General features: G+C 42.5%; 1 protein-coding gene across 12 annotated transcripts in view; it reads left to right on the plus strand.

Moving 5' to 3' along the window:
* Eml5 (EMAP like 5) overlaps nt 1-13,634 on the plus strand; it is a 128,921-nt gene that overhangs the window by 72,565 nt on the left and 42,722 nt on the right. For 11 of the 12 annotated variants that reach the window (XR_005286162.1, XM_038336077.1, XM_038336081.2 and 8 more), the window contains 2 exons: nt 10,851-11,003; nt 12,262-12,393. Coding sequence is in view for 11 of the 12 variants with exons in the window: in XM_038336077.1 (XP_038192005.1) it covers nt 10,851-11,003; nt 12,262-12,393 (285 nt within the window). In the remaining variant the exon portion in view is untranslated. Of the gene's footprint in view, nt 1-10,850; nt 11,004-11,508; nt 11,571-12,261; nt 12,394-13,634 lie in introns of those variants that run through there. The other variant, XM_038336088.1, reaches the window with a different exon arrangement.

Here is a 13,634-nt window from a genome sequence, read left to right on the forward strand (position 1 = left end):
AAAAATTTCCAACTCCTTCCCTCCTCCTCCCCCCTCCCTCCCCTCCTTCTCCCCCTTCTCTCCCCTCCTTCTCCCCCTTCCCTCCCCTCCCCTCCACCCATACCTCCTCTCCCTCCCTCTCAAGGCCAAGGAGCCATCAGGGTTCCCCACTCTATGCTAAGACCAAGGTCCTCCCAACTCCCCCCAGGTCCAGGAAGGTGATCGACCAAGCTGAGAAGGCTCCCACAGAGCCCGTCCATGAAGAACAATCAGAGCCCAGAGCCATTGTCCTCTGCTTCTCAGTCAGCCCCCGCTGTTGGCCACACTCAGAGAGACGGGTTTGGTCGCATGATCCATCAGTCCCATTCCAACTGGAGTTGGTGATCTCCCATTAGTTCTGTCCCACCGTTTCCATGAGTGAACGCACCCCTCTCGTTCCTGACTTTCTCCCTCATGTTCTCGCTCCTTCTGCTCCTCATCGGGACCTTGGGAGCTCAGTCCAGTGCTCCAATGTGGGGCTCAGTCACCTTCCCCATCTGTCGCCAGCTGGAGTTCCCTCACGGTCCTGACTTTCTTTCTCATGTTCTCTCTCCTTCTGCTCCTCATCAGGACCTTGGGAGCTCAGTCCGGTGCTCCAAGGTGGGGCTCTGTCATTTTCTTCATCTATCGTCAGGTGGAGGTTCTATGGTGATATGCAAGAAATTCATCAGTATGGCTATAGGAACTGGCCTTTTCAGGCTCCCTCTCCTCAGCTGCCCAAGGAACTAACTGGGGGCGTCTCCCTGGAAACCTGGGAACCCCTCTAGGGTCAAGTCTCTTGACAACCCTCAGGTAGCTCCTTAAATTAAGATATATGCTTCCCTGCTCTCATATCCACCCTTCCTATATCCCAAGCACCCCATTCCTCCGAGCTCCCCCCGCTCTCCCCTTCACACTTTTCTCTCCCCATCTTCCCTTGGCCCAGTCTTGCCCAACCCTCAAGTTCCCAATTTTGCCTGGCGATCGTGTCTACTTCCAATATCCAGGAGGATTACTATATCTTTTTTGGGAGTTCACCTTCTTATTATCTTCTCAAGGATCCCAAACTTATAGGCTCGATGTCCTTTAATCATGGCTAGAAACCGAATATGAGTGAGTACATCCCATGTTCATCTTTATGGGTCTGGGTTACCTCACTCAGAATAGTGTTTTCTATTTCCATCCATTTGCCTGCAAAATTCAAGATGTCATTGTTTTTTACCGCTGAGTAGTATTCTAGCATGTATATATTCCACAGTTTCTTCATCCATTCTTCCACTGAAGGGCATCTAGGCTGTCTCCAGGATCTGGCTATTACAAATAATGCTGCTATGAACATAGATGAGCATATGCTTTTGTTGTATGATTGGGCATCTCTTGGGTAGATTCCCAATAGTGGGATTGCTGGGTCCTGGGGTAGGTTGATCCCGAATTTCCTGAGAAACCGCCACACTGCTTTCCAAAGTGGTTGCACAAGTTTGCATTCCCACCAGCAATGGATGAGTGTGCCCCTTACCCCACAACCTCTCCAGCAAAGGTTATTATTGGTGTTTTGGATTTTAGCCAATCTGACAGGTGTAAGATGATATCTCAAAGTTGTTTTGATTTGCATTTCCCTGATAGCTAGGGAGGTTGAGCATGACCTTAAGTGTCTTTTGGCCATTCGAACTTCTTCTGTTGAGAATTCTCTGTTCAGTTCAGCGCCCCATTTTTTAATTGGGTTAATTGGCATTTTACCGTCTAGTCTCTTGAGTTCCTTATATATTTTAGAGATCAGACCTTTGTCAGATGCAGGGTTGGTGAAGATCTTTTCCCAGTCAGTAGGCTGCCTTTGTGTCTTAGTGACAATGTCCTTTGCTTTACAGAAGCTGCTCAACTTCAGGAGGTCCCATTTATTCAATGTTGCCCTTAAAGTCTGTGCAGCTGGGGTTATGCATAGGAAACGGTTCCCTGTGCCCATTTGTTGCAGAGTACTTCCCACTTTCTCCTCTATCAAGCTCAATGTGTTCAAATTAATATTGAGGTCTTTAATCCATTTGGACTTGAGTTTTGTGCATGGTGATAGATATGGATCTACTTTCATTCTTCTACAGGTTGACATCCAGTTATGCCAGCACCATTTGTTGAAGATGCCCTCTTTCTTCCATTGTGTACTTTTGGCTCCTTTATCAAAAATCAGGTGTTCATAGGTTTGTGGTTTAAGATCCGGGTCTTCTATACGATTCCATTGGTCAACTTCTCTGTTATTATGCCAATACCAAGCCGTTTTCAATACTGTAGCTTTGTAATAGAGTTTGAAGTCAGGGATGGTAATGCCTCCAGAAGTACCTTTATTGTATAAGATTTTTTTGGCTATCCTGGGTTTCTTGTTTTTCCATATAAAGTTGATTATTGTCCTCTCAATCTCTGTGAAGAATTTTAATGGGACCTTGATTGGGATTGCATTGAATCTATAGATTGCTTTTGGTAGAATTGCCATTTTTACTATGTTGATCCTCCCAATCCACGAGCAGGGGAGATCCTTCCATTTTCTGGTATCCTCTTCAATTTCTTTCTTCAAAGACTTAAAGTTCTTGTCAAATAAATCCTTCACTTCCTTGGTTAGCGATACTCCCAGATATCTTATGCTATTTGTGGCTATTGTGAAAGGTGATACTTCTCTGATTTCCCTCTCTGCTTCCTTATCCTTTGTGTATAGGAGGGCGACTGATTTTTGGGAGTTGATCTTGTATCCTGCCACGTTACTGAAGGAGTTTATCAGCTGTAGGAGTTCTTTGGTGGAGTTTTTGGGGTCGCTTATGTATACTATCATATCATCTGCAAATAATGAAAGTTTAACTTCTTCCTTTCCAAATTGAATCCCCTTGATTTCCTTATGTTGTCTTATTGCTATTGCTAGAACTTCAAGCACTATATTGAAGAGATAAGGAGAGAGTGGACAGCCTTGTCGTGTTCCTGAATTTAGTGGGATAGCCTTGAGTTTCTCTCCGTTTAATTTGATGTTAGCTGTCGGCTTGCTGTAAATAGCTTTTATTATATTTAGGAATGACCCTTGTATCCCTAATCTCTCCAAGACCTTTATCATAAAAGGGTGCTGAATTTTGTCAAATGCTTTTTCAGCATCTAATGAGATGACCATATGGTTTTTTTCCTTCAGTTTGTTTATATGATGGATTACATTAATAGATTTTCGTATGTTGAACCAGCCCTGCATCTCTGGGATGAAGCCTACTTGATCGTAATGGATAATTTTTCTAATGTGTTCTTGGATTCGGTTTGCCAGTATTTTATTGAGAATTTTTGCGTCCATGTTCATGAGTGAGATTGGCCTGTAATTCTCTTTCTTGGTTGAGTCTTTGTGTGGTTTAGGTATCAGGGTAACTGTAGCTTCATAGAAGGAATTTGGCAGTGACTCTTGTGTTTCTATATTATGAAATACCTTAAGGAGTATAGGTATTAGGTCTTCTTGGAAGTTCTGGTAGAATTCCGCATTGAAACCATCTGGTCCTGGGCTCTTTTTGGTAGGGAGGTTTCTGATAACAGTTTCTAATTCTTCGCGACTAACAGGACGATTTAGAGCATTTACCTGGTCCTGGTTTAACTTTGGTATATGGTATTTATCTAAAAAACTGTCCATTTCTTTTACATTTTCCAATTTTGTGGCATACAGGCTTTTGTAGTAAGATCTAATGATTTTCTGAATTTCCTCTGTGTCTGTGGTTATGTCCCCCTTTTCATTTCTGATCTTGTTAATTTGCGTGTTCTCCCTCTGCCGTTTGATTAGTTTGGCTAAGGGTTTGTCAATCTTGTTGATTTTCTCCAAGAACCAGCTTCTTGTTTCATTGATTCTTTGGATTGTTTTCTGTGTTTCTATTTTGTTGATTTCTGCCCTCAGTTTGATTATTTCCAGTCTTCTACTTCTCCTAGGTGAGTCTGCTTCTTTTTTTTCCAGAGCTTTCAGGTGTGCTGTTAAGTCACCAATGAGTGCTTTCTCCGTTTTCTTTAAGTGGGCACTTAGTGCTATGAACTTTCCTCTTAGCACTGCTTTCATTGTGTCCCATAGGTTTGAGTATGTTGTGTCTTTGTTTTCATTAAATTCAAGAAAGACTTTAATTTCTTTCTTTATTTCTTCCTTGACCCAGGTGTGGGTCAGTAGTTGACTGTTCAGTTTCCATGAGTTTGTGGGCCTTCTGGGGGTAGCATTGTTGTTGAATTCTAATTTTAATCCATGGTGATCCGATAAGACACAGGTGGTTACTAATATTTTTTTGTAACTGTGGAAGTTTGCTTTGTTACCAAGTATATGGTCAATTTTCGAAAAGGTTCCATGAGCCGCAGAGAAGAAGGTATATTCTTTCCTATTTGGGTGGAATGTTCTATAGATGTCTGTTAAGTCCATTTGGTTCATTACCTCCATTAAGTCTTTCAATTCTCTGTTAGGTTTCTTTCTGATTGACCTGTCCATTGGTGAGAGAGGAGTGTTGAAGTCTCCAACTATTAGTGTGTGTGGTTTGATGGCTGCCTTGAGTTCTAGAAGTGTTTCTTTTACATAAGTGGGAGCTTTTATATTAGGGGCATAGATATTCAGGATTGAGACTTCATTCTGAAGGATTTTTCCTGTTATGAGTATAAAGTGTCCCTTTCCATCTCTTCTGATTGATTTTAGTTTGAAGTCAACTTTGTTGGAAATTAGTATGGCCACACCCGCTTGTTTCTTAGGGCCATGTGCTTGATAAACCTTTTCCCAACCCTTTACTCTGAGTAGGTGCCTGTCTTTGTGGTTGAGGTGTGTTTCTTGTAAACAGCAAAATATTGGATTCTGTTTTCGTATCCAGTCTCTTAGCCTGTGCCTTTTTATAGGTGAATTGAGTCCATTGATATTGAGTGATATTAATGACCAGTGGTTGTTAACTTCAGTCATTTTTAGTAGTAGAGTTTGTGTGTTTCCCTTCTTCTAGTTGTGCTGGTGAAGGGTCGCTAGATGCCTGAGTTATTGTCGGCGTTGTTGGACTCCTTGGTTTGTGATTTTCCTTCTATTACTTTCTGCAAGGCTGGATTTGTGGCTGTGTATTGTTTAAATCTGTTTTTGTCCTGGAATATCTTGTTTTCTCCATCAATGGTGAATGCAAGCTTTGCTGGGTATAATAGTCTAGGCTTGCATCCATGTTCCCTAAGTGTCTGTAGCACATCTATCCAAGCTCTTCTGGCTTTCATGGTTTCCATTGAGAAATCAGGTGTAATTCTGATAGGTTTCCCTTTATATGTTACTTGACCTTTTTCCTTTGCCGCTCTTAATATCTGTTCTTTATTCTGTATGTTTTGTGTTTTGATTATTATATGGCGTGGGGATGCTTTCTTTTGATCCAGTCTATTTGGTGTTCTGTAGGCTTCTTGTACCTTCATAGGAACATCCTTCTTTAGGTTGGGGAAGTTTTCTTCTATAATTTTGTTGAATATGTTTTCTGGGCCTTTGAGTTGTAATTCTTCTCCTTCTTCTACCCCAATTATTCTTAGGTTTGGTCTTTTCATGGTGTCCCAGATTTCCTGAATGTTTTGTGTTAAGAATTTGTTAGATTTGTTTAGTTCTTTAATCTGTGAGTTTATTTCCTCTATAGTATCTTCCGAGTCCGAGATTCTTTCTTCCATCTCTTGTATTCGGTTGGAAATACTTGTCTCTGAAGTTTCTGTTCGTTTACTCAGAGTTTCCATTTCCAGTCGTCCCTCAGATTGTGTTTTCTTCAATACCTCCATTTCATTTATCAGGTCTTGTACTGTTTCCCTTACCTGTTTGATTGCTTTTTCTTGTTTTTCTTGTTTTTCTTGGGTATCTTTGAGAGATTTATTTATTTCGTCTACCTTTTTGTTTGTCATCTCCATTTCTTTATGGCAGTTTTTTACCTCCTGTTTAAGGTCCTCTATTATTTTCATAAAGTACTGTTTAATGTCGGTTTCTTCTATATCTTCTGGGGTAGGGTGTTCAATTCTTGTTGTTTCGGGATGTCTGGCTTGTGGTGATGTCATGTTGCCTTTCATGTTGTTGGAGGAGCTCCTGCATTGGCGCCTGCCCATCTCTTCCCCAAAGAATGATGGATCCTCCTGCAGACTGTGAGGTCCCCTTGCAGGCCAAGCAGCTCTCAGACCAAGGCCTACCTTGCCCCAGGCAGTCAAATGAAGGAGGGGACCTCCCACCGGCCTGGGTGCACTCAATTCCGGGTCCCCAGAGCCCAAACAGGCTGAGCTGTGGGATTTTGTGGCCCCAAAGACGGGAGGATGAGGAAGGGGGAGGGGGGGAGGGTTCTGGGTGCAAGCTGGGAAGGGACAGGGAGAGAGAGGCAGTATCCGGGGAGAATAACCCCTGCAGGAAGAGCAGGAAGTATGCTGGTGGCAGGGGGAATTGTGGAGAGTCGGTGGTCCCTCTCCGGGAAGCTGCCGCGGTTCAGGCACTCACTCCTCACTCACCCCAAAGAACGATGGATCCTCCTGCAGACTGTCAGGTCCCCTTGCAGGCTAAGCAGCTCTCAGACAAAGGCCTACCTTGCTCCGGGCAGTCAAATGAAGGAGGGGACCTCCCACCGGCCTGGGTGCACTCAATTCCAGGTCCCCAGAGCCCAAACAGGCTGAGCTGTGGGATTTTGTGGCCCCAAAGACGGGAGGATGAGGCAGGGGGAGGGGGGAGGATTCTGGGTGCAAGCTGGGAAGGGACAGGAAGAGAGAGGCAGTATCCGGGGAGAATAACCCCTGCAGGAAGAGCAGGAAGTGTGCTGGTGGCAGGGGGAGTTGTGGAGAGTCGGTGGTCCCTCTCCGGGCAGCTGCCGCGGATCGGGCACTCACTCCTCACTCACCCCAAAGAACGATGGATCCTCCTGCAGACTATCAGGTCCCCTTGCAGGCCAAGCAGCTCTCAGACAAAGGCCTACCTTGCTCCGGGCAGTCAAATGAAGGAGGGGACCTCCCACCGGCCTGGGTGCACTCAATTCCAGGTCCCCAGCGCCCAAACAGGCTGAGCTGTGGGATTTTGTGGCCCCAAAGACGGGAGGATGAGGAAGGGGGAGGGGGGGAGGATTTTGGGTGCAAGCTGGGAAGGGACAGGAAGAGAGAGGCAGTATCCGGGGAGAATAACCCCTGCAGGAAGAGCAGGAAGTGTGCTGGTGGCAGGGGGAGTTGTGGAGAGTCGGTGGTCCCTCTCCGGGCAGCTGCCGCGGTTCGGGCACCTACTCCTCACTCACCCCAAAGAACGATGGATCCTCCTGCAGACTGTCAGGTCCCCTTGCAGGCCAAGCAGCTCTCAGTCAAAGGCCTACCTTGCTCCGGGCAGTCAAATGAAGGAGGGGACCTCCCACCGGCCTGGGTGCACTCAATTCCAGGTCCCCAGAGCCCAAACAGGCTGAGCTGTGGGATTTTGTGGCCCCAAAGACGGGAGGATGAGGCAGGGGGAGGGGGGGAGGATTCTGGGTGCAAGCTGGGAAGGGACAGGAAGAGAGAGGCAGTATCCGGGGAGAATAACCCCTGGAGGAAGAGCAGGAAGTGTGCTGGTGGCAGGGGGAGTTGTGGAGAGTCGGTGGTCCCTCTCCGGGCAGCTGCCGCGGATCGGGCACTCACTCCTCACTCACCCCAAAGAACGATGGATCCTCCTGCAGACTGTCAGGTCCCCTTGCAGGCCAAGCAGCTCTCCAGGAATTCTTTTAAACTTGTGGAAGCTTTAATGATTCTAACTTGTGCTGAACACTTCAGACCTGAGCTGGTTACTTTTCTCTGTAAATGATTTATGCATTCAGAATCTTTTGTACATCACCTTTCTTGTAATCATCATTAGCACAGTGTTCATAGGAGGAGCCACTTGGGCTCCCCAAGGCAAGTAGATAGTCATCACAGTCAGCAGCCGGAGAGAACCTGGCTAATTGTGGTGCTTCTCTGTGCTTTCAATTACTGACATTTCATTTCCTGTTGGGCTCAGAATGCTCAGCCCAAAGGTTATGAAGTGATACCTACTAAAAGGCAGTTAATTACTAAAAGACAGAAGAGAGGATTCTGGAGGGTATAAAAGGAGCAAGTGAAGAAAGCAGATGTACCTGTAAGGGACAGTGGACAATGAAAAAGGAATGAACATATAGGAAGTAGTGGCCTCCTTAGGATGAAATTCAGATCTCTTTCAAGGAGAAGGCCTTGTTTCTGCCAATGGTAAAGGAGTTTACCAGAAGTCTAGGAAAGTTTCTGCTCTAACATCATAGTCATTTACGGCCCCACCTCAATCCCTGTAAATCCATCTGCTGGACCCACTGCTCTAGAAGAAAGAGGCAAGGTCCCTTTCTTCAGTTTTGGCCTTGCAGTGTTCCTGTGGTATTGGGCCAGGGACTACATTAGTGGGGAAGGAATTATGCAATAAGAAGAATGGTGTATTGAATATGTGGTAAAGGTCTGCACACTGAGCAGTAACTAGAATACTGTCTGCAGGATACGGCTGTAGGAACATGGCTGCAGTTTAAAGTCCTTGTGTGGTTGGGTTGAGCTGCTTGGTGTGCAGTTTCCTGGCATGTAAATCATACCATGTAAAAGGAGGGCAATCCACATTGGCTTCTATGCACTGTTGAGATCATATTAACCCCATTGTACATGTAATTTCCAGTTGTACAATTTCTGCCATGCAAGTAAGGGCCCTGCAAATCATAGTCATGTAAATAAGAGCAGTCCTGACCTCAAATTCAGTTCTTGTCCTAATCTGGTTTCTGTTACTGTGGTAAAGACCATGACCAAAAGCAACCTGGAAAGAAAGGGGTTTATTTCTTCTCACAGCTGAGTTCCATCAGAAAGGATAGAGCAGGACCTGAAGCAGGATCCATGGAGGAGTGCTGCTTGCCGACTCGCTCCTCCTGGCTCCTCCTCGCTCCACACCCCAGAACTACCTGCTCAGGGCAGCACTACCCACTGTGGGCTGGGCTGCACCCCTCAAATCAATCACCAGTCAAGAAAATGCCCCATGGCCATTCTGATGGCAGCGTGTTCTCATTTGAGATTCCCTCTTCTCAGATGACTCTATCTTGTATCTAGTTGACAAACTAACCAACACAGTCCTGATTGGAAACTCAGGTCACAGGATAACAGGTTTCAGCTCCGTCATGTCAAGTAGCAGTTTGGGATTCCTGGACAATGCTTGTGGAACGTTCGCAAAGGAGATCCCTGCACTATCTGTAGAGGCACTTCTTAATGACCTTCCTGCTATGGAAAAATCATGCTGGCTGACAAAGTATCTACATCATTCTTCTTTAATATCAAAAAAAAAAAACCAGGGAAAGGAAGTATGGATTTTGGGTTGGCTTGTAATAAATGACAAGTTCTATCCAGATTCGTGTTTATAACCACCACCAGCATACTGTCATCCCCCATTTGTATCTCTAGCATGTCCTCCCGAGAAGTGTTAATATGTCAGATGGCTTTCATCATGTTTTCTACTGAGTTTCTTTTAGGCATCCTTAACTAAAGGGATACGTGCTTGATAATTAGATGATTACTTATTCCCAGTGCAGTCTGATTTTTCATTCTGTAACAACCTCACCCTATCCCTCAGATTACATGCTAGTAATCTTTAGGGTTTTCCTTTGCTTGCCATATCTCTTGCTGTTAGGATAAGCTCATTATTATTTCTTTATTTATCAGTGTAACTCTGACTGCTTTTAAAATTAATAGTTAACATTATTTAATAAACAATATTAATATTTTATTTAGTTTTGAAACAGATCTTCCTAGCTTAAACTAATAATTGTCCAGTGTCCTTTTTTAATTTCTGAAGCATTTTTACAAAGATGTCCTCATTTTTAAAAAATTTTAGGTTTTTTTAGATTTATTTATTATGTATTCAGTGTTCTGTCTGCAAGAAAAAGGCACCAGATCTCATTATAGATGTCTGTGAGCCACCATGTGGTTGCTGGGAATTGAACTCAGAACCTCTGGAAGAACAGCCAGTGCTCTCAACCTCTGAGCCTTCTCTCCAGCCCCCAAAAATTTTGTTTTAAAGAACATTCAAAGATAGTTCTTGCCTCCCACCCCAGTCTTCACTTAGGTCATTGGCTATAGTTGGATTTTCTATTAGCCATGTTGGAATGCCAAATGTTGTTTTACACTTTTGACTTTTGGGGGCCCATCACCCAGTTTCCAAGTAAATCACACATGAAGGCTTAGTCTTACTTATGAATGCCCGGCCTTAGCTTGGCTTGTTGTTAGCCATCTTTTCTCAACTTAAGCTATTCCATTTATCTTTTGCCTCTGGACTTTTTCCCTTTCTATTTCTGTATACCTTTCTTTATATCTTTCTCCATGGCTTGTGGGTAGCTGGGTCTCTGGCCCCTGATGTCCTTCTCTCCTTGTTCTAACTTGCTTCTTTTTCCTCTCCAGATTTTGCCTTCTATTTATACTCTCTGCCTGCCAGCCCTACCTGTCCTTTTCCTTGCTTCGTTGTTGGCTGTTTAGCTCTTTATTAGACCATCAAGTGTTTCAGACAGGCAAAGAATCACAGCTTCACAGAGTTAAACAAATGCAACATAAATAAAAGCTATACATCTTTACATTGTTAAACTAATGTTTCAGAGCGTAATGTGACACACCTTAAAATTCTACAACAATTGGCTTTTTATTAGCTAAGAATTCTCTTTTTTATCAGCTTTCTGTTAAGGTAAATAACTGTACATTCTTGTTAAGGTTAGAAACTCATTTGTTTTAACAGAATTTCTTGACTTATTTTTAATGTTGATTTGAGGCCATAATAAATACAGGTTCCTCTGTGTAATTAAAGGCCCTTAAAGCACATACTCTAAACTTGTATATGTGACAAGAAATTACCTATTGCTTTCCTTCTCTTTCAGGTGGGAGGTGCTGCTGCTTTTCTCCTGACGGAAAAGTTTTAGCTGTAGGTCTCAATGATGGAAGCTTCTTTATGGCAAATGCAGACACTCTCGAGGATCTCGTGTCCTTCCACCACAGAAAAGATGTTATTTCAGATGTCCAGTTTTCACCTGGTAAGATTGCATTGAGATTATATTTTATTATTTGCATCAATCTGGCAGTGAGTAAATGTATCAACATGTAATAATTTTCCAACTTACTTTACCTCAGACCTCTCTCTCTCTCTCTCTCTCTCTCTCTCTCTCTCTCTCTCTCTCTCTCTCTCTCTCTCTCTGTGTGTGTGTGTGTGTGTGTGTGTGTGAGAGAGAGAGAGAGAGAGAGAGAGAGAGAGAGAGCGTGGTTTTTCAGTTTGTAGTGTATATGCATGTGTTGTGTGTATACTTGTAGAGGACAGAGTTGTGCCCTGCTTGATCATCATCCACTTTAGTCCTTTATGACAATTCCTTACTGAACCTGAAGCTAGGCTACCTGCAAGGCCAACGGTCCTCCTGTCTCTGACCCCAGCAGTGTTGGGTTCACAGGGTGTAGTCATGCCCAACTTTTACATGGGTGTGAAGATGCGATTTTAAATTCTCACGCTTTCATTGCTAGAACTCTTATCACTGACCATCTCTCCAGGTCCAGAATTTTACTTTTTGATCAAGCAGCGGGGTGAAGTGTAAGAGCCCTGTACTTGCCAGGTACAAATGTCTTGTTTAATCTTAATCCTTATGCCACTAACGTTCCAAATGACATGGGGCCAGGACAATTTAAGTGGACTTTAGTTTTCATATTTGCAAATAAAAGGGGACAAATAACTACTTTTTGATATAGTAATGCTTTTGAAGTTGCACATTTCATGTTACCAATTTCTTTGATTCAGTGCTGACTAAAATGACTAAATTACTAATGATAAGAAAACATTTCTTATATTGATTCATGTCCATTTCTCCCATAAACTTAGCAAGTTTATGTTTGTATCAAAATTGGAACATAAATGACTCTTTAAAATTTGCTGTCCAAAATAGCTCTATGGGAAGGCAGTGCTTAGGTGTCATTAGTGGGAGAGGATTTGTGCTTATATTCATGAGGCCTTGGATTTGTTCCCCAGAAAAACAATAAACAAAGTCAGAATATGTAAGATTGAAAAAAAATTAAATAAAATTTGTCATACACTGAACTAATGTATACACTAAGAAAATTCACTTCATTTTTTGTTATTAATATTCTTGAAGAAATATATTGCCATTTGATATCAACATTTACATCTGATTATAATATAATTTATTGGACACTTAAGATTTTCCCCAAAAGATAAGTAGAGTTACCTCTGGTTGCAGAGTTAAACTCCTCCCACAGGTAGGAAATACCCAGCAAATGTTTCTGTTGTAGGTTCTGGGAAATACCTAGCCGTGGCGTCCCACGACAGCTTCATAGATATATACAATGTGATGAGCAGTAAACGAGTGGGCATCTGCAAAGGAGCCACCAGCTACATAACCCACATTGACTGGGACTCCAGAGGTAAGACTTCGGTGACTGGATACTGGTAAGAGCATCGTGGCGCTGGTATAGGTCTTTACAGGAGCCCTAGGTGAGCGCGGTAAAGTTTAGACTTTTCAGTAGCTCATCTCATGTCATTCAGATGGGAGTACAGTAGGTGTTAAGAAGTTAATTTTAAAGTGATTCAATTTTATCCAAGAAAGAATTTAGTCATAATGTTCTGGGTTTTGTCAGGTAAGTTTCACACATTTCAAATTTGGAAATAGAAATGTTAGTGAAGATTTTAAAAAGCATTTCTTACATGACTTAATTTACTATATGTTTTCTAAAAATCATCATAATCTTGTGGGATAGTATTTAATGAGAACTTCTTTGCAGAATGTATAGCATATAACACTTTGAAAAGTCCAAACAAATGTTAAATATCCTCATTTTAAAGGCTATCTCGCATTTTCAGTTTTGTAAATTTCATGTTATAAGATTAATATTTCTCAAATATCCTTAAACTGTTTACTTGTACTTTTAAAAATTTGAAGCAATTTTAACAGAAAAATTTTTTTAGTGGACATATCAAGTAAAATAGTTTTATCAATTTTCCTACATAAAAATAAGCTTTTTAATGAATGAAATTATTTAATTATAAGGGAATTAAGAAAATGCAATGATATTAATGTATTCACTATAAAGGAAACTGACCTAGGACCTTGCTCATGCTAGGCAGGTGATCTACCACTGAGCTGTGTTCCTACCCCATTTCTCATTTTCCACTTTCACATAGGGTTTCACTGAATCCCACAGGTTTGCCTTGAATTCACTCTGTTGTCCAGGCAGTCCTTGAACTTGTGCGTTCGTTGTCCTAGTCACAGTCTCTTGAATGCCTCAAACTTAAGTTTTTGTGTAAAAAATGCAAACAAAGCACAAATATCCATGCAAAGACATAGCTATAACTTCATAAGGAGTAAGAGACTGCTTATTCTGGAGCCAAATATGAGTGACCATCGCCTAGGAACACAGACTCAGCTTACTCCTAATACCATGTCCCAAGGTAGTAACAGTTACATGAAGTTTACATAATCATAAAGCCAGGAAAGTTATAAATCAATACATTTAAAAAGTACATTTGTGTTTAGACCAAGTAGATTAGATGGGTTATGCAAAGAGGAAGCTCTGTTTAAGGCTTCAGATGCTGCCTGCAGACATTAGTCTCTGGGTCGGTGGAAGCTAGGGCTATGAATGTCCTAAAAGGATTTACCTAATTAATA

Source organism: Arvicola amphibius, chromosome 7 (genome assembly GCF_903992535.2).
Source record: "Arvicola amphibius chromosome 7, mArvAmp1.2, whole genome shotgun sequence".
In the NCBI taxonomy this organism is placed as follows: Eukaryota; Metazoa; Chordata; class Mammalia; order Rodentia; family Cricetidae; genus Arvicola; species Arvicola amphibius.